We start from the raw sequence: 21746 nt of genomic DNA, 5'->3' as shown, positions 1-21746 counted from the left end.
GTGGACGTCATGTTAATATTGTTATACTTGTTAGAAAATTGAATTTGAATACTATTAAACATGAAAGAACTTTAAAATAAAATGATTAATCAAACTGGTACAATGCACATCGGATAGTAGTGGCTTAACTTTCAATAGCATTAGCATTCATAGGGCATGTTTTTTAAAATGTTTGAAAGTGTGATAGTAATTGTTTTTTAAAATGTTTTTTTTACTCGAAAAAATATCAAAATAATATTTTTTATTATTTAAAAAAAAATTATTTTTAACATCAACATATCAAAACGATTTGAAAATACCAAAAAATATTAATTTGAAGTAAAATAATTTAAAAAAATTCAATTTTTTTCAAAAACAATTTTAAAAATACAAACAAGGTCTTGATACGAAATACATGGTCATCAAATTGTATAATTAATGACACATGTAAATGATGAAGAGCACATCAGATTCGTCAATTGACGAATAGGCGGACACAGGGGTTGATATATATTACCCAAAATCAAAAGTGTGAGATCGAATTTATTGTATGGAGATTGATTTGACCAAATTCAAATAGAAGAGGGACTTCGAGTGATTTTTAGCCCAGCCTCTCCACGCCAAGTTACATGACCATGCCATTAATCAAACTTCAAAGTTCTGCAAAGGGGACCCCCTTCTTTTTGTGTGCAAAAGATGGTATAAACGAAAACTAACAATGAGAGAAGGGCAAGTCCCATTATTTCAGCAGCTAGGAGAAGCTCATCCTGATCCATGCCAGGAAGATGATGAAACCAAAGTTCGCAAGTGGAAGTCTGAGAAGAACCAGTACGCACTAAGAAATCAGCACATTGGTTACTATCATGTAAGCTATGAAGGAACTGAACCTGCCACACCAATGTCAAGAGATCACTAATATCGCTATTATTTTAGGTTTCTGCAAAAAGGACCGACTTTCACTTCCAAATCAGGGAAGGCAAGAAAAACTCAAGCCAACTTCTTCATCTAACCTGGACTTCAAAATTCGTGTTCCATTGCTTGTCAACTATTTCCCCACCCATCTTCTTTCTGTACTCTGCCTCATACAAGCCCTATTAATTATCTCACCAAGAAGAACCATCACAGGATAGCCCATCGGGTTTAATTCGTTTCGATGATCTTTCTTTTCATCTGCAACATCATTAAATCCACAGCTAACCTCTATACAAGCTATAACACAACTGTGCTTCATCACATATGAACCAATGGCATTGTATATAGATCCCACTTGAATTCAAGGCATCCAACCTTCATCACCAAATTTCTCAATACCCTACGCGCCTACAGTGAAGGGAGAAAGTTTTAGCCATGCAAGTGGCCAAGTGCAATTGAAACATTGGGACATTTACTTTATTCGTTTTGAACTCTAATGATTTCGGAAATATTCTGTAATTAGATATGGTCTGAAAACCTAACGCCAAGCCTTTTGATGCCAGATTAATCAATCTAACCAGCAAGAAACTTAGACAGACTTTCAACATCTAACATGTCTAAGAGATCCTTGACAGACAAGAACATACCAGTCGTACATAAAGTAAAATTCTCACAATGATCAAATCATAAGGCACAGAAGATATAAACTATGGAAGGAAAACAAAAGGTCCATTCTGTCTCTTTGCATACTAGCTCAACTGCAAGTGGCAGTTATAAAACCCTAACATGTTAAAACTCAACAACAAACTAACGTTTTTGCAAAATTTATAAAAGAAATGGATATGTACGCAAGGAAATTTTGATATTTCTCACCACAGAGCTCATATCTTTGGATCTATTTCTTATTTTGCTTAGCAAAATAGTTAAAGGCCATCCTGGAAAATTGTATGATTGTGAAGAATATTTGCAAGATTGAACGACCCTTGACAATCCCCTCCCTCATTCCCCGTGCAGTCCTGGCCAATGCTGGTCCTCCTGTCTCATTTTTCAGAATGGCTACCCTCTGCAATGAAGCTAAACAAGTAAAGATGGAGTAAAACTCATTGCTCCAAATCCAACAACCTGAGCCAAAAATCAAAGCACTGCAAGATAATAATGCAGCCTACCTGTTGGAGTTATGTTTGTCAATTGGCGCAGCCTCTCCTCAGCTACACGGACAGCTCTGGTGGAACTTCTAACACCTTGTGTAATCTCCTGCCTATAATAATAACAGATGATAGGTGGTCACAATTCAATCCAATTTACAATATCCCAAAAGAAATGACTAGCATAATTAAGAGTGTCTAAGGCTTTAATCAAGGCTTCAAGCTTCAATATACTAAATACTAATACTAACCCCAAGTCACTGAGCTCCATAGTAAGATCACTAATTTCCATGCCTGATAACCGAACAGCAGCCATTGTATCTGGAAGTTCTTCCCTCGTCACATCCATCAACTTCTCGAGTGATTCTGCTGCCCTCTTGAAAGCCTTCAATAACCACAGAAAGAAAAAGAAAATCACTGATTAGAAAAGAATGAATCGCTTTCAGTTCTTGCAGTACCATACCATTGATCATAGTTGCTTTCAAACTTTTGACCATATAAAAAGTACTTCAAAGGCTGTTTCGTCAGAACTAACCTTGTGGCCACAAGTTATAATAATAATAATAATAATAATAATAATAATAATAATCTGATTATATGTATGTCGGGGAATTCATTCAATCTTGAAGATTGAGTGATTTAAATCATTTCAATTACTATCATTGCTACGCTCTAGGAAAGAGAATTTTTTTAAAATAAAAAATATAATAACATCTCAATGTGACAATAGAAAAATCCTTAAACATATTATCCAATTCAAAGTAAATAATTTTAATGATATTGAGTTGCAGCAGTATTTTTAATTATGACTGAAAAATCATGCCAAATGCAAAAGAGAGAGAAAAAACAATAAGTAAAAGAAAAGGAAATGGCATACAAGAAGAGTTGGGATTGCAGACAAAAATAGCCAGGTTGCTGAGACCGCTGCCTGCAAAATATAAAATAATAAAAATAAAAATATTATTAACAATCAGAAGCAAAGTTTTTAAGTCGTAAAGGAAAGAAATTAAGTAAAGGAGTGAGTATATTACAGTGCAAGCAATGACATTGAGGACGAGAACGTGGCGATGAGTGAGATTCCACTGAGAGAGCTGAAGCACTGAACTAGACGGTAATCCGACGGTCTCGATGTACTCAGATGAAGTCGACGACTCTGGCGATTCTGATTCTGCAACAGCTGTTGTTGTTGAATTATAGTGTGATTGTATGGTAATCGACGAGAACCGTTGGATTGGGAGGCGGAGATCGTACGGAAAGAGACGAGAGTGAGCGGTGGAGGTGGCGGGGGACGATGTGTATCGGTGGTGGTTGATTGAGGGATTAGAGAAATGGAGTGCCCTCAACAGCATTTTCTTTATTACTTTGGGGTTTACTTTACTCTGTAGTTACAGTCCACAAGTTGTTGATTAAGACGATAATATCAACTTCCTTCCTTCCTGGCCTGCACGCTTCTCTCTCTCTCTCTCTCTCGCTTCGGACAGACCGGACGGAAGCAGAGAGGAGGTTCGGTACTTTAATTTTTATTTATTTATTGAAAGGTTGTTAGATATTTACGGTGCATAAACCGTATTTGCTCCCTTTGCTTTCCTTTTTTTTAAAAAAAAAATTCTATGATTAAAAGTGTTTTAAAATCAATTTATATAACAATTGAGATTAAATCTCTTTTCAAAGATGTTAGATGGTGGTGAAGTTAGAAATGTTTATTAAGGAAATAATTTTTTAATATGTAAAAATTAAAAAATAATGAGACCAACGAATGTATTTTTAATTTAAATTATCATAAAAAAACCAAAAAACATTAACAAAAGCAACAACAAGAAATTAATTGGAATAGTATTTTTATAGTTTTAACCTTCCCACTAAAAAAAAAATTAAAACCGACCATCAAAGATATTGAAATTTTTTTATAAAGCATATTAGTTATTATCAAGTTTACTAGGGGTAAATAAAGTTTTATTTTATTTTAAAAAATCACACTGAAACGATCAAAATATCATTAAAATTTAAAATCAGCAATAAGAGGTATTTTTATATTTTCAAATTGAGGGTAAATCTGGTATTTAACTAAATTTAAAAGCTTTTGGACTAAGATAAAAATTATCTCTAAAGTGTGTGTGTTTACATGTTAGTCATTTATCTTTCAAATTTGTATTTTGATCATAATGCCAAATCTTTTTTTTTTGTTTTGTCTAATTAGACTGTAGAAGGGTATGATTGAAAACAAAAGTTTGAAAATAAAAAAGTCACATGATTCACTGTTTAAATGAACTGACTTCATGTTTTAATTGTTTCAGTTGTTTTGTTAATGTTTCCAAAACTAAAAAAGCAACTTCCTATAATTATAATAATTGGATTTCAAGGATATTATTGTTGTATTTTGTTTATAATTTGATTTCAACATTACATTGATTTTCTAATCCAGTAAATTCACAACATTTTTTATTTATAAAAAAGTAACTTCCTATAATTATAATTTGATTTGTACGTCTTCGATGCCATGTGAAATGTCAAGAACAAATGAGGAGGAATTGCATGGCATACAACACGAACACTGAATATTTGGAGGCATTGTTAACTTTTAAAATGAATTTCAATTAAAATTAAAAACTTGTTAGGTTGGGCTCTTTTCTAGTCCAGTTTTTCAACTAAACCGAGTTGAAATTGATCTTGTATAACTTGATTGGTTAAACAAATCAAATCTTGATCTGATTGATTTAATAAAAACTTAATTTGATTTAAAAAATTTCAAGACGATAATGTTTGAACATCATTTTTTAAATATTAAAAAAATAACATCTTAAATTACCTCGAGTTAATTTATTAAATATATAACTCGGTCGGTCTAATAATGTTATATTTTTAAATCATTTTTTATATGATCACACAACAATAAAAATAGACATGTATAAAGAAAGCTATGAAATAAGTTTTTTTTAAAAAAAAAAACTATGAAGGGTAATACAAAAGAGTGCTTGTAAAATATAATAATAAAAAAGCTATAATGTTAGTAAAAAAAAATTGAACGTATCCAATAAAATAAAATAAATTCTTAATCAACCTATTTTAATAGATTTAGATTTAAATTAAAGTTGCAAGAAAAAAATAAATTACAAAGAAAGAAAGGTTTGTGCTCTAGGTGGGCCTCCCTCTTTCTTTCTTCTGTTAAGCCATTTTTTTTTAATACAGACGACAAATTGTTGTATTTTTTTAAAGGGGATCTAAAAAATCAAGTAATGGATTTTTCAACTTAAAAAATTATTTTTTATTTTATTTTAATGTAAAACATATCTTTAGAATCTCAATGAACTCATTTCTCAGCTCAAAACACAGGAAAAAAATTTAAATTAAGCTGAAAAACAAAATTCAACTTTTTCTAGCAAGTGGGCAAAAAATACATCAATAATTTTTTTTTCATAAAATATAACCTCTTACCATTAAAAGTGATTTTTTTGGTTGTTGGATAATAATCAACCAATAATATTTTTTTCTCTGTTTTTTATTGAGTCACTCTTTCTCTCTAATTCAGGAATTAAAAAATTAAAAAAATAAAATTTTATACCAAAACATAAAAACCTCATAAAAATAAAGATAAAAAATGTTTAAAACATACCTCAATAACAAAAAATTAAAAAACTAGGAATTTATTTCAATGACAATTTTGGTCATCAAAGTTTTAAATATGTTTAAGACTTTAATCAAGAAAATCAAATTTAATTTTGTCAAATTAAATATCAATTAAATATTTTTTAACATTACCAGAAACCTTATCAAAACCAAAACAAATTATCAAACTCAATTTCGGGAAGATTATATTTTAAAAAAAATTTAACCAAAACAAAAATAAAAGGACAAAAAAATGAAAAAACTGTGCAAAACCATAATGAATTCCTTCAACCCTTCAAAGGCTGTCGTGTAATCCTAAGCCATTCACATCAAATTCACATCAAATAAGTAACCGAAAAAAATAAACCAACAAAAAAAGAAAACACTGCAAATTCACATCAAATTCCCTCACTAGCTACCATATAATCCTCTGCCCTTCTAGTGTTTTTTTTTTTTTTAATTTAATAATATACCACGTTTTTAGTTTATTGAGCATTTCATTTCACACGGGACCAGATTTACTAAATGTGTTTTTGGCATTGAAGTCCATTCCAGCTACGCCCAGCTCAGCTCAAGTTGACGTGGAGCACATAAACGCAGAGGAAACAGAGAACAGAAGATTTCCATTGCCATTTACATCTCATATTTACAGAGTAATGCCCTCAAATTTCCCCTACAAAATTCTTCATCAACTCCACGAGAATTGTTTCTTTCTAACCCCCATCCACCTAACCTTGAAAATATACCACCTATTTTCTTTCTGCCTTTCCTTCGACAAATCTTGGTTCCAAAGCCCATCTGGAAACTGATAATCAGTCCGCGACCAGCTTAGGTTCCATGAGTCTAGGCAACCGAAAACGTATGAGTAAAACTTAAGCTCTGCTTTCATCAATCTTGATAACCTCCAAGACTGTTGCATTGCAAAAGAAACATCTATGACAATTTAAAAGATGCCTGGTTATGCAGCCATGGCAGGACCTATGTGAACAAGGGGCAAACCTTGCATCTGCTTTACAAGAATAACAAATGCAGCAAGTATTATCATCAGCTTCTGTCTCTTCCTCATGTTTCGTTCTTTCAATTTGTTGCAACTCAATCCTGCTAACAAGGAGGGTCAAGAAACTCCCTAGCTGCTGAAGTTTTCCACTGTAAGCATCCCCTCTTGCGGACCTAGTCTGTCACAGCAATAACAGAGTAAATTGCAAAGCTTAAAGGATAAGATGAGAAAAGATGATGAACAGTACATACATTGATTCATCTTCTTTTCCCATTTTGTTATTAGTTAAGAATTCTATTTTGTTAGGTTTTTTTACTCTTCTTTTCTACATCAGTCATCTCTAGACAACCATCATACACCTATTTAATTTATTCCTCTTGTAGCCCCTTTAAAATTACATGAATGGCAGCACTTTTGTTTCTCCATGGAAGTACATACAAAAAGATGCAAATTAAAATTCTGGTGATGAGTACAATACCCTTTTGCCAACCATGAACATGAATCTTCTTCTGATTATGATGTTCGTATGCAGAGTGGAATAAAGAATGAGGTTGCTATCCACAAGATAGAGAAGTTATACATGCATATAGAGAGAGACAGGGCTTAAAGCAGACAAAACTAACCCAGTTGTACTCTAAGAGATACTGGAATCCACAGTGCACAGCATCAGGGCAGTCCATGCTTGCAAAAACACCCACAACATCATTCTGCTGTCCACATTCTGTCCCCACCCTTGCATCCAACAAATTCAAGATGATCCCTACAAGAGGTGCTAATATCATGCCTCTATTTACTTTTTCTGGAGAATGACCATGTCGTCCAAGTGACCTGCAAATACAGTGGCATAAATGTATGAACTTCTTAACCATTGAGGAAGTATAGAAGTCGCAATATGGACTTTGTAACAATTCACAGTTCTTTCTTTAATTAAATATGTAATTTATGCACTGGCAAAGCCTTTATCATTGGTATTAGAAATGCCAAATCTATCACCAAAAAAACCACCTTAAAAATGTCCAGAGACACTATCTACAAGTCTCCAGTAAACTTGAATAGTTACAAAAATCTGAAAAAACTGAACGCTATATCTGGGTGTGGTTGTCATAACATAAGCAAACCAACCAAAGAAATCCTAAATGTCAACTTGTCATCATCACCAATTCCCTTGCGTGCTTCTTCAATGAAAAGCAAGACTCATATTGCATCTCAAATGGCACAACGCATTTATACCATGTTTTGAAACTACTTATTGCAGTTAGAAAAGGAAAAATGACAAGAGGGAAAAGGTAGAGAAACATGATTTTGATTCACCAGCATGGAAACTCACAGATCAAAAAACTCGGCATCCGCAGTTGAGGTAATGTGGTTGAGAATAAAGACTATCAGTTCAGTTAGCCTCCGAAGGTTCGTCTCAGTTCCAGATAGGAATGCTTGAGGGATTTCACGAGTATAGAACTCCAAAACCTTTGCAAGGTTGCATGAGAGATCAAATATGACACCACATTTTCTTTGCTGAAACTCTAAAACCTAAAAAGATTTTTAATACTAGTAAGAAAATAATTTGAAGCAAACTGGGAATAAATGAGAGCAGAAAATTCGATACAGTTAAGACCTATTACTAACTACTTAACTGGTATTACCCACATAACAGTAATATAACTGACCCAGACAAGTGATCCACTTAAGTTAAAGCATTTTTTATAGAAATGTGAACCAAGAAAAGTGACACCCCAGGATATAGATAGATAAGCATGCAACCACATGTGCATGTGGCGAGGAGGGGGGGGGGGGCTATTTGCACTAGTGCAAAGCATAAACTCTAGGTCAGACCTTTTGAAAGCCATAGAACAGCAGTCATCAAATACTTGGTATCCATAAATCATACCTGGTATTTTTCTTGCATTTCCCGAATGGATACAGAGAATTCAGTCATCGTCCAGCTGAGTGTATTAAATAGTCGATTCAGAAAAGCTGAGAACAACTCTTCATCATTGATGCAAGCTTCCCGCAACAAGTTCTGCTTAGATAAGCCAAAAAAGAGGATAAATCCATGCCCATAAATTGTTCCATGGGAAAGAAAAAAGGATTTTAAAATTCTGTGAAAAGATTGATATTTTTTACCTGGAAAACAAATGATGATGATGATGATGATGACGACGACGATGACTCCCCATGCTTTGTAGAACTGAAACGAGAACCCTTGCACAACCGCAAAAGAATGTTCGTCACTGAGATCCAAGATCTGTTGTCAAATGCCGACAATAGTGCTTTTGGCATTCTTTGTGTGGCCGCTTCATTGCTCTCAAACACTGTCAAATACTCCTTATACTGTACCAGGACTGAAATAGATTGTAGGAGAAGATCCTTGAGATCAGCACTCAATATCCTCGGATCATTGAAGTGGGAAACAACAAAAGTTACCTGATGAACAGGAGAAATCGATCAATCCTCTGAAATCCATTGACTTCAAGCATTGAATATATTCAACTTTTTTAAATCGAGGAAATCACCAGATTGCATGCAGTGATACATGTCAGGACTCTAGAAGTTCAAGGAAAAATAAGTCTATTCTCTGGCAGCTACAAGTGTCAGTTGGTAAAGTACAAATCACAGTACAAAAGTAGTCACAACATCAAATATAAAAACCCCGCTGGTCCCTGAAAATGAGCCAGCAGTCGGCAATTAACTGCCTGTTGTTTGGAACTTTGGATGGAAGATTTTGTATTACTTGTAAAAGAAATGTGCATAAATAATTCCTTGTGCTTCTCTCTATCATGTGGCACAAATTAAATCAGATTGGAACAATACATTGTGTAATCACTTTAATATTCTTCCATCCTTAAAAGTTGAACTATTCATCACAAACACCAAGGAGTCAAGTACTATTATAGTTCTACATTTTATAACTGAAAACAATCAAACCATTCTTACATATAATGCAAAAGATCTTAACTTCTTGACAATAATCAAGTGTGACCATTAAACTCTCGTGAAATATAATCAAAAGGGTACACTTGCAACTATCAACTGAAACATCAAACTAGCAATAAATCCATCAGACTTGAGAAAGATGCACACAGAACCGCAGTAGATCAGAAAAGATGCATTAAAATTATCCATGTACGAAGCTTATTTACTTTTGTAGCTTGTAATACAGCTAAAGAAAGATCGGCAAAAAGCAGATAGGAGGTAAGTTTTCTTGGCTTATAGTAATATAATAAACTTCGTAGAGCATTAGGATCTCTAGTCTTTATATGGGGGCTCTTGATGAGACCAAGAACAATTACAGACATATGTTGACCACTACAACAGGAAGGTTTGAGAGATGGGTAATTCAGCATAAATAAAATAATATTAGTTGAACATATGCAATCAGCAAAATATAATAACCAAAGGATTGGGGAGGAAAAATAATTGTTGTAATGCCAAGAATAGCGGTTAAGCATACTGTTGTAAGTAGGTTTACGGCATGAGAATTCCGGAATGTAGAGACATTCCATTGTGCTTCATTGTGCGAGATAAACATTTGATGGAATTTAACTCTTTGTGAATCAGCTACAGTTGGTTATTTCAAGATCAGCACTCAATGAGGTAGCAATCCTACCTAAATCTTACTAACCATCCAAATTTTCAAAAAAAGAGTTTAGCCATCATTCCCTTTCTGTTAGTATTTGTTTCTAAGATGCAAAATGCAAGCCGCCAATGGTGGCAGCTATAGCTCCTCCCGTCCCTTACCTCTTGAATCAAGGGCTACAAAGAAACTTATCCACTACATGGCAGGAAACTTTTTTGTTGCATTGATACAAAAAGTGGGCTCACACTTCACAGTGCCCCACCTCTCATGTGCAATGGATTCAGCATTGACAGCACAATCAAGGACATAATTGTGCTTGAGCTGTAATTAACCAATAACACGTGCTAAAATAATTCATATATCTTAAGAGAACATCGTCAGTTTCAATAATAACAACTTGACATTTTCATAATGGCATACTTTCCTGATCTATAAATCTAGAGACAAAATGGAGAACAAATTGCCAAGATTTGATTACAAATTTAAACCACAGCCTAAAACCAAACAGCAGATTACACAAAAATCAACTCAATAAAAATCTGCCTGAGACAACAGTAAAATGAACAATACATGAGACTTACAAATGAAGCAAGTCCTTGCTTAATAAATATTGCAGGGGGTACAAATGGGGGGTCACTCTTGCGCAGCACATGGAAGCAATCAACCTGCAACAGCAATAGAACAGCATAATGTAACAGCTAGATATACAAGTTAACTTTGGGAACCACATCAATGACACACTCCACAAGCAGAGCGCTTAATTTAAAACTACAGGTAGATGATGCAGCGAAATCTGATAAAACAGATAGATTAAAAATGCACCAATTACATGTGTTCTAACAGCTATAGAAAATATTTAGATCATATTTGAAACAAAAAGAAACTGGCACCTCAGGGTGAACACTTCACCAACCAAAAATCTTCACACAAGATTTTGCTAGAATGGGATGTTAATGGCCCACTACTAGCATTGATATTTTAAAGATGATAAAAAAGAGAGAGAGAGAGAGAGAGAGCTTTCATGATATAGTTGAATCTAAACTTGCAGTTTTATCAAGCAATCAACAAAGTCCTGGTGAACTTCCAAAACATGACCCTAAAAAGCACATTAACATACTACATGTGATAGCTCAACTTCAAGAAGTGATGTAAGAATATTTGCAAGAGAACGATGGGTTCCGAAGAGATGTAGAGTGTTCTGAAGAGATGCCAATCTTGACACAAGACAAAACTCTATATAAGAAGGTCAAATTTATTTATGCTCTGTATACAGGTTAAAATACCTGCTCACAAGCTGTAATAAACACTATTTCAGACAAGACACAGGTTGATAAATACACCCAACATCATCTTGCCAGTGATTGAAGGGAAGTATTTATTTACCAGGGTTTCAAGATAAAACTCAGGAATATAAATAAATAGGGAATCCACTCTGCTAAGAACAAGAAGTAGCTGGACTATCCACATGCATGTTGCATACATTCCTCGTTGCTTCCACCACGAGAAAAGAGAGATGCGATACCTGTCCACAACAAAATGGCCAACAAAAGATCAGAAGATGCAATGGGCTAGCATAAAGTATGCAATACATGTAGCTGGTGTTGTTTAGTATCAAGTACCAACAACCAGCACCATACAAAGATAGTGATAAAACTAAGGTTGTGCTTGGTGTGAAGTAATTTGGAGGTAAAATGCTACTAAGATTTAAGGGTAAAGTGTTGAGGGTGTAAAACATCCCTTGAGGGGTAAAGTTTTAAGGGTATTGAAAAAATCATGAGCATTATTAGTGGGCCCACAACAAACCACATTTGATTTGATTATGTAAATATAACAATATTAAATATCTATAATTGTGGGCCCATAATAAGAAGTGGGAGTAAATGAAGAGAAATGGATGTTCAATTAAAAAAAATGAGAGAAAATGCAGAGTCCAAAATCTGTCTCCTTTGAAAAATTATTTACCCCTCAACTCACAAAGTTAACATTTAAACCCATTTTGGGTTTAAGAGTTAAGACCTTAAAAACGACCCCTCTTCAAAAAGTTCTACCAAACAAAGGTAAAAGGGGTGAAAAGTTTCAAGCATAAATTTTCACCCCCTTTACCCTCATAACAAACACATCGTAAGCAGTTAAAGAGCAAACGGTGATCTGGAGATCTGAGGAAGCAGCAGCTATTTGTCTTCAACATTAGTGAATTAAAGAACCCAAGCAGTGGGAACAGTAGAGCAATATGGATGGCAATGAGCAGGTTAAGTAGCATCACACTGAAGTAAGGCAGCAGGAACACACAAAGGCAAGGCGACAAAAAAAAAAAACATATTCCCACAAAAGCAATATCAATGCTTTCAAATAAGACCAGTGGAAAGGGCAAACACAGAACCTAAAAGCTTTTTAAGTTTTTGCCTACAATTTGATACATCAAAATGCTAGAATGGTGACCCATAACGAACCTGACAAAATAGAAAGTCACATCTGACTACAATAAATAGATATACTATGATAGAAGAAACATATCCAGCAGTTAGAACTACAAGATAATTTATTCTAAAGATTTGGGAAAACAGGCTTCTCACTCTCCCTGTTTCTACCAGAAAATCAAAGCAATTTATTCTTATCATACAAGAGAAAGACATTCTGTGACATTTTGTGCCAGATATATTTCCATAGGCATTGAATTTGGAAGCCAAGCTTGGGCAACTGGGCGAAAATCAATAATTGCAGGTGCTTAAAGTTCAGGCCACTAGACAATTAAGGACACAGCAAGGAAGAACTATAAACATATTTAAAGAAATGCAGAAACAGAAAAATATCATAAAACAAATTTAAACAGTTCTTATCGTTGCAAAGTGCATAAGTTGCCAGTAACAAGTAACCTAATTTCATAAACCAATGTTACAGTTATGCATCTTGCTTGTTAAGACTGCCTATCCAACCGCTCCATCTGGGATATCCATTTCTCATTCTAACCATAGAAAAGGAAGACAAAAGGGTGCATCGGGCTTCACACATTCATTCAATGTTTCATATGGTTGAGATCAAGATAAATATGGTTCCAAAACAAAACAAGACAAATACAGTTCAAGGACATCATACCATGCACAATGTCTTACACAATCCATTACTTCTTCACGGTATTCATTACGAGCTTCTTTCAGGCGTCTTAATTTCTCACAACAAGCACGTTCTCTTATTTGTTTGTCAGTTTCTTCCAGGAGTGATATTGACTGTGCCTGATGAGACATGTAGTACGATGCCTACAATCAAGATAGACATATTACGACCTTTGCAAAACAAAATGCAGCAAGAAAGCATGTCATCAGTAAGCACAAAATGATGTTCATCCACTAAACAGAACATCCCAAAAGCACAGAAAAACAATATGATTGTAATCCCAGAAAAAACATAAAACGTGAACAAGTTTTCCAGGAAATGGTGTTCCCTTTGGACAACAGTCAACAAGCAGGACACAGTCTTCAACTGTTCACTCAATGAGTAGGCCACTGTCTTGACATCGCTACAATGCTTCAGAAATTACAAACCCCAATTTGTAGAACATAAAGACATGTGACGCAAATTTTAAATACTGGAGCTGAAGTGAAAAGATTGAAATAAAATAACGTGATGCAGCAATTCTTTTAAATACAGCATAAATCTTTCTCACTTTTTATCAAATTCTCCTTCAGGTATCACAAAAAATGATTAGAAGGACAGCTGTTTCGTATTATATGACAACGTATATATCTTCTACAGGCATTTTAGCTTGCATTGGTGTAAACAATGATAAGATACCATATTTTATGATCAAACTGACAATCTGCAACTCAAGCATAAAACCTTTTGGTTACAGTTACTGCCTTGGACCTTAAGAGAAAATATACACAAGCACATTGAGATTAATAGGCACTTGGCATAGGAAAATTCAGTTTCCAACTGATGAAACTACTCATAAATTATCCCCTATTACATAATTTTTTATCACCAACCATTTCTTATTTTAACAGACAAGGCACATTAAAGCATGTCATGGTGATTTAACCCTGACTTCATCATTTCTATACCTGAGCTCAAGATATTGTCTTTTTAGAGAAATCAAGAACTGTTGGAATTCAGAGGTTTGGTATGATCATTTGACTTTGGTTTTATTTTTCAGATTCAATGATGGATCCTTAAAAAACTTAAAACAGTTTCTCCAACTCCACTCAGATGTTATCAATTTTTCAGGCTTCAGGAAATTCATTCATTTATTATAGTTAATCTAGCTGAAAGTGGTGAATACCTGAACTCAATAATTATGTTCATTCAGGATAGAGCTAAAATTTTGTTCACTTCACTCTTCCTAATGTCTGTCCATGTTTGCTACAAAACTCATTTCCTATTAAATTTCCATGGGAAAAAATAATAAATTCATTTCAGGCAGCACAAAGTCCCTTCACCAATAAGATCAACCAGATACCAAGTACAAAAACTTGCAGTAATGTGAAAGTAATAATAAGAGCATATTTTATCATGAAAATTCTTACCTGCTTAAACTTTGGTGCAACACCTATGTGATACAGCAATAGCAATGTATCTAGAAGTTCTTCTTCTCTCAGTGTTGCTGAAGACATATCACTCTCCCTGTGCACAATCCTAATATCTCGCACTGGACAATAACCAAAATCAGATTCAGATTGATCACTTGTACTAGGTTTGTCGGCTATCTCATCATTCAAACTTCCTTCACTGCATTCTGCAGCCACATAAGCAGACCTGTCTGGAATACCACTACAATGGACACGAGAATCTTTAGTGTTGTATCTAATTTGATGCTTGGAGATTTTTGACAATTCAATCTCATAACTTGAACAACAACATGGTTTCGGTGTGGTTTTATGTGTTACTCTTGTTTCTTCATCATCCATACAACCTTCCTCCCACCGGATTACTTCTGCTTCTTGATCATGTACAGGATGAGATTTTGAGATATGACTAAATGATCCCCCAAGTCTAGAAATGTCAGTTCGAAGAGGATCATTTTTTAGAAATATATCTACAGGGAAACTTTGTTCACCACCTCTGTGAAGAAATCCAACATCAAGACCATTGGGTTCACACCTCTTTACCCAGCCACAAATGTCCCTCATAGCAAATCCTTCGGATAAAAAATGAAGTATAACTGAGTACAAAGAAATAAGAACGGAATTGCTTGAAACTCCAGGAGGTGGCACATTGCAATCTGCTCCTCTATTCTTCAATAGAATATTTTGTAAAAATGTCCTCAACACTGAGCCAGGTAATTGAGCAGGTGTTGTAGGCGGTACAAATTGCATGACCAAGAGACAGAGGTCCCTATGCTTCTCCTCAATCTACAAAGACATCAGCATTTGTAGGGTGTGAATTAATATTAAATTGCATGAAGCTAGCTAAACAAACTCATTGTGTTGCAAACCAGAGAGAGAATACAGTCAATAATTGTTTGCCAAGATAAATTACTGCAAACAAAAATAAGGAAAACGTTCAAAACAGGTAATGCGAGTTTAGCAACAAATTCCATATTGTGATTGTTTATTTTGGGGATTAGTATTTATCAGAGGTCACAGCACGTTTTAAGCAATTTGCTCCTCATCTAAGTCCCTTGGCATGGAGCTGAAATAGGAAATTCATTGCTCAAGTCCAGAAAAAGATTTTCAACACAACGGATGGAATGACTGGAAAATTAATATCAACTAATTTAGCAGGGACACAAATTAAAGGTTTCAACGACAAAAAAAAAAATGTGTATTTTCAGGTTGTCACTCATGAACAGCCAATCTACACTCACCCTTGACCTCATCATATAAGTCCAAGTGCAGGCTCCATAAATATAAGATATGTCAATAATCAAGTAAACAGTAGCAATTGATTCGGGCAATCATCTTTTATTCATTGGGCATGAATTAAATAGAAAAAGAAAATGTGAGATCAAACTCAGGATATTCAATTCAACTGAAAGAATTCTCTCCTCTTTTTTTTTTTGGAGCTTTTATTTGAATAATTTTTTTCTTGATGAACCATGAAGAACCTTAACAAAATGCTTTTATTTGTGAAATTGATGAGGTTAAATTATATGCATATGGGGAGAGATATTATCTAATAGAAAGGTAACAACAACAGCTGTAGTCAAAAGGCTCATAGAAAAGTTATTTCCATCAGTGGAAAGTCTGCTTGGCCACTTGTATTTGACAGTATTTCACTAGGTATACCACATTCTGATTACAATTAATTTCACATAGAAAAAAGATTTTGAAGGCTTTTCATTGTTTCCCCTCATCATGCTAATATCTATGGAACAACAGTAGAGGATTCATAATTTACAAATTTAATGTGAATTATCAGGGATCCACAACAGTATATACCTTATTGATAGCTTCCGATAAAGCTGTAGTTGTCAGCATCATGCTTCTTCCATCATTGGAGATATCATCACCTGAACCAGGCCACCAAACAGAAGGCATCATGCATTGAAGGTCCTGCTTGTTTGGACTCTTTTGCGATAGAAAACCTTCAAACAATAATTCAAAATCAGCTGACTTCCACCAGAGAACCATCAATTCTTTCCGTTGTAAGATATGGCATACCATTGCAAGATATGAATAAGATCCTGAGTACGGGCATTCTGTTAATACCAAAGATGCTGTTTTGCAGCCACTTGAAAGGGCATTGATGATATGCTCAAACATCAGACGTGATTCTTGAAACTCTAGAAATACATCAATAAACTTATCCAGACCTGAACAGTCATGTGGTGCTTGCACTCTGAAAACCTCCATCATGAATGAAAGAAGTGGACCCCATGCCACAAACTCAGTACTTCCAGAATCTCCCTCAAGTACAGAGAAGAATTCCTCACATATCCCCTGACAGACAGGATAAAATACTTCGTCAAGTGACACAAACCTCTTCAATCTTCTCAATTTACCAACTAAAGAACTTTCAGCCCGCTCCACACCTTGCACATCTGACAGCCTTGATAAGCATTGAAGCAACTGCATAGCCAAAAGATTTGCGGAAGTAGGTGCTTTAAGGGGAAGGAACCCCTGAATGGGGTACTTGAAGGGACGAGCCCCAAAATTTAATTCACAGCGTTCACCTTGAGAAAGAGATATTGCTGGGTAATACCCAGATCCAGGTCCCATCTTGCGGATACCACGAAAGGCCACTCCAAGGGATACACCATTTCTATAGAACAATATCTCATCATGATCCAGATTAATGCAACATCCAATGACATCACCAACAACCCATGGCTGACCATATGGCTCAGCATCCTTGTTCCACTTACTAACCCTTTTCCCATCGAATGCATATGAATCATCTGCATCACCTACACCCTTGTGATCACTAAAAGGACAAGAACGAGTTGCCCATCCAAGCCGCTGCACACCACAAGTTTCCAATAGAACTTCATACATCCATTTCCCTTTCCAAACACAAGCATTGGACCTAGCACTACTGAACATTGCTAAGCTTTCTACATGCAAAGGGTGTTTAATGATTCTAATATCACCACAGATGCTCACTTCTTCAAGCCCGACCACCTGAGATTCACAACCATCTTTACTGATATGAATCCCGTCTCTATTATCAACCAAATCACCAGATTTGATACAAAACTTAGAAAACTCATTTTTAAAAATAGAGCGAACTAATTTAGTGTCAACTGGACCAGTAAATGGACCAAGTGATTTGTTTGAGAGACCAAAGATATATTCAAGAGCTCGCTCCACGGGCTGATTACCAAAATCATCACAAGATGAAACAAGTCGGGTTTTCCACGAATCCTCCTTTCTATCTTCGCCATTCAATAGAACAGCCAAGCCAGAAGAAAGCCCTCCAACCCGTTTTCCCTCTTCTTCCATTTGTGATTAAAAGAAAAGATGCGATTTAGCAATACCCACTAAACACTTTTCAAATTCAAAATAACCGCTCCAAAGTCAAACTTTCATTTCTCCTCTTGTAACACTGATCCATTCACAACAAAACCCTAGCCATCTCCCATCCCTGTAACTCCAAAAAATTTCCAATTCAATAACAAAATACACAAAACCATTGAATACAACAGAAAATGCAGCAAACAATAACAACAAATTAAAACATCCAATTTTTCCCTCCATTTTTAAAACAAATCACTCAAAATTCAATTAAGTAACTTAAATTCACTAACCACTTACAAATCAACACATAAAAACAATACAAATTTCACATTTTTTGCCTCAAGTTTCTCAGGAACCAAACAAAACCTGAAAATTTTTCCTTAACCATAACAAGTTCCACCTGCAACAACACAAATCCACACGTACCTGTAAAAATCAAGAAATTGAAGGAACTTACAAGGGAGGGAGTACGTGATTGACGATGGTGATGGTGATGGTGATGAAACTATGCTGGTGTCATTCCACACAGCAGAGGCAGCGAGCTGATGTTAGGGTTATTAAACGCCATTTCTTAATTTTTTTGTAGAGAGAGAAGCAAAAGAGTAGAGTTTTGATTTAAAGGTTTGTTGGGGAGAGAGTGTGACAGAGTAGAAAAAGGAATTCTGTTAGTAGAGAGACAGCAAAAGAAGCATTGAGGCGATTTTTAATTCCTTCTTTCTTTTTCTAGTAGAGTCGTATTTATTACTACTTCTTTCTTTTCCAAAGTTTGAGGAAAGCAAGAAAAAGCGGAATCGGTGTTTGCTATCATTTATTTTTATATTTTAAAAATATTAAAATTAAAAAAAAATATTTCAAAACATATTTATATTTTAAATTATTTTAATGTATTAATATAAAAATAAAATTTTAAAAATAAAAAAATATTATTTTAATAAATTTTTAAAAATAAAAAACTTTAAAAAACAACTCATACCCATAAACCGTTCTTAACTACCGCCAACTAACAAATTCAGAGAAGTATATAATTCTTTTAGTCCCTGGTACTGAACTCAATTATTATTTAGTCCTCCTTGTTTGAATAACTTTAACTTAAGACCCTTTTGCTTCTTTTTTTTTTATTAGAATATTAAGAGTAGCTAGCTTCTAAATAGCGAAAGTAAGGAATCATGGTAGAAGAACTAACGGTTGGGATTGTAAAAAATAGATGATAGAACTTAGTATGACAAGTGAAAATCTTTAAAATAGTACTTAAGAAATAAAGAACAAAAAATGACAACCATACCAAACAAGTCATTAGTATTTTTCTTCTTGTAAATCATTTTTTATTTAAATATATTTTCCCTATATCCTAAATACATCCTTTGACTGTTTATATTTTTAGAGAAAAAACAATATAATGCGGATTTAAAGATTAAAATTAAAATGTATACAAAAAAATCTACTAATATTTCACATAATAATCATGAAAACGATGAGTGATTTTGTGTGATGGTTTAAGTATAATATTTATTTTATGAAAAAAAAAACAAAATGTTTTAGGTGGTATTGAGGTCCAACTGTATTTTTGAATTTTTTTAATTTCAAATTATTATTTTTTTGTGTGTTTCGATTATTTTAATATGTTGATATCAAAAATAAATTTTAAAAAATAAAAAAAGTTATTTTGATGAATTTCCAAGTGAAAAACACTTTTAAAAGCAACTTCTACTACACTCCTAAATAGACACTTAATTAGATAAAATATTTAGGCAGTGTTTGGGAACACAGTTAAAACCGTGTTTTCTAAAAAATTAAAAAAAATTCTTTTTTTGCTTAAAATTAGAAAAAATTTCAATGTTTTGGGAAACATAGTTTTAACCGCGTTCCTGAATACTACATAAATATTTTAAACTGTAACCACTATTATACTCTCAAAAATCCTTATTAATTCGAGTGAAGGAACTGTAACCATTCCCAAATAGATACTTAATTAGATAAAATATTTATGTAGTATATGGGAATGCGGTTAAAACCGTGTTTTTCAAAAAAATAAATTTTTTTTGGCTTAAAATTAGAAAAAATTTCAATGTTTTGGGAAACATGATTTTAACCGTGTTCCTAAACACTACCTAAATATTTTGAACCATAATCGTTATTATACTCTCAAACACCCTCATTAATTCAAGTGAAGGAAGGAGGTTATAAGTTATCAGGATATAAAGGACTAAATTACAATAATGTTCAAAACCAAGAACTATATAATAGTTTACTCTATCCTAAGTACAGGTGAATTTTGTGACCGATGCATTTCAGTACTTCGTGGGTAGTGACGTGGTGGATGATGCTATTGTGCAGCTCTATGTTTGTTTTTTTATTTTCAAAATATTTAAATTTTTTATTTTAAATTAAATTTTTATATTTTAAATTCATTTTAATATATTAATATTAAAAATAAATTTTTAAAAATAAAAAAATATTATTTTAATATACTTTCAAATAAAAAAAACATCACATCACAGTATTAACAACCCTAGATTTCAACCCCGCCGCCAAATTGAATTGCACCGCCGTTAGTTGATAGAAGACTTTTGGCATATTGTACAGTGGGTTCCTGTATCGCGGTCAACGATTGGGAATTTCTAGTGCGTGTGGTCTCTTTCTTCAATCTCTTCAATCAACAAAAATATTTTCTTTTAGCTAGATTTTAAACATTTATTAGTGCTTGAATTGATTGTGTATATATATTTTTTAGATATTTAATTTTTTTTATTTTAAATTAATTTTAATATGTTGATATTAAAAATAGATTTTAAAAAAATAAAAAATATTATTTTAAATTTTTTTTAAGTAAAAATTATTTTAAGCTATCACAGTATATAAAAAAAAAAAAAAAGCTATGGATGTGTTGGGATTGTGCTTTTGGAAGTGTGAGTATCTCTATTTATGCATCTGGTTGCGTCATCACTTGGATTCTGTAGAACTAATTTATTACATTTATAATTAATTTATTACAATAATTGCTAATTTTCAACCAAGGTGTCATGTAACGAACCTGTTGACTTTGTGTTTTTTAGTGAATTGTTGAACTTCAAAGCCTCAAAGGCCATGCGTGGTTTGATATTGAAAACGAAAGAGTGATTTTCAAGTGTTTGTGTCAATTTACATGAAAATAATTTTTAATATACTTTTCGGTTCGAGAGAATTCTTGTTTAATTTACATTTTAACTGGCGAGTCACTAAACGATCTCGTATTAGGATCTAAGCAGGATTGACTTGTAATTAAATAGATAAATAAATAAAATTGTTTGTTTGTTGGGGTTATATATTGGGTTTAATTTTTTTTATTTTTAAAATCCGTATATTAAAATAATTAAAAAATATAAAAAAATATTAATTTAATAATTTTTCAAAAAAACAATTGAAAATCGGTCTGATTATAAAAACAAATATCCTTTAATAAACATAGAATATTCCCTTATCAATGAAAAAATATAATCAAGACAAATACAAAACTTATAAAAAACAACAAACATAACAAATTCAAAAAACTTAAAAAAGCTCAAGAATCCATCATCGACCAACATACAAAAAGATTTTTTTATATATTTTTACCCTTCTCAACAAAAACTAATGGCTTTATTGATAGGGTTAATATCATCTTTTCC

At 33.5% G+C, this 21746-nt stretch overlaps 2 protein-coding genes across 5 annotated transcripts; both read right to left on the bottom strand.

Annotated features, from left to right (window-relative positions):
• Positions 1–1572: 1572 nt before the first annotated feature.
• LOC133672743 (uncharacterized) lies at positions 1573–3558 on the bottom strand. 2 transcript variants are annotated; one of them, XM_062093259.1, is made up of 5 exons: positions 3068–3558; positions 2914–2964; positions 2288–2421; positions 2058–2149; positions 1573–1965 (listed from the first exon to the last, which is right to left on the bottom strand). In XM_062093259.1, the coding sequence occupies exons 1-5, from the start codon at positions 3383–3385 to the stop codon at positions 1787–1789; spliced, it is 774 nt and encodes a 257-aa protein (XP_061949243.1). In that variant the 5' UTR covers positions 3386–3558; the 3' UTR covers positions 1573–1786. The 2 variants fall into 2 exon arrangements, with proteins under 2 accessions (XP_061949243.1, XP_061949244.1); XM_062093260.1 differs by having other exon boundaries at positions 1573–1954; positions 3068–3556.
• A 2685-nt stretch (positions 3559–6243) lies between these two features.
• Positions 6244–18864, bottom strand: LOC133673386 (E3 ubiquitin-protein ligase RKP-like). 3 transcript variants are annotated; one of them, XM_062094148.1, is made up of 12 exons: positions 18560–18864; positions 16585–18229; positions 14731–15555; positions 13304–13464; positions 11594–11732; positions 10792–10875; positions 8758–9057; positions 8522–8653; positions 7964–8163; positions 7260–7464; positions 6639–6814; positions 6244–6549 (listed from the first exon to the last, which is right to left on the bottom strand). In XM_062094148.1, the coding sequence occupies exons 2-12, from the start codon at positions 18085–18087 to the stop codon at positions 6528–6530; spliced, it is 3747 nt and encodes a 1248-aa protein (XP_061950132.1). In that variant the 5' UTR covers positions 18088–18229; positions 18560–18864; the 3' UTR covers positions 6244–6527. The 3 variants fall into 3 exon arrangements, with proteins under 3 accessions (XP_061950132.1, XP_061950131.1, XP_061950133.1); XM_062094147.1 differs by having other exon boundaries at positions 6244–6814; XM_062094149.1 differs by lacking the exons at positions 6244–6549; positions 6639–6814; positions 7964–8163 and having other exon boundaries at positions 7290–7464.
• Between the last annotated feature and the right edge of the window lie 2882 nt (positions 18865–21746).

Source organism: Populus nigra, chromosome 14, assembly GCF_951802175.1.
Source record: "Populus nigra chromosome 14, ddPopNigr1.1, whole genome shotgun sequence".
NCBI classification, from domain to species: domain Eukaryota; kingdom Viridiplantae; phylum Streptophyta; class Magnoliopsida; order Malpighiales; family Salicaceae; genus Populus; species Populus nigra.
This window is presented reverse-complemented; position numbering and strand designations above follow the sequence as displayed.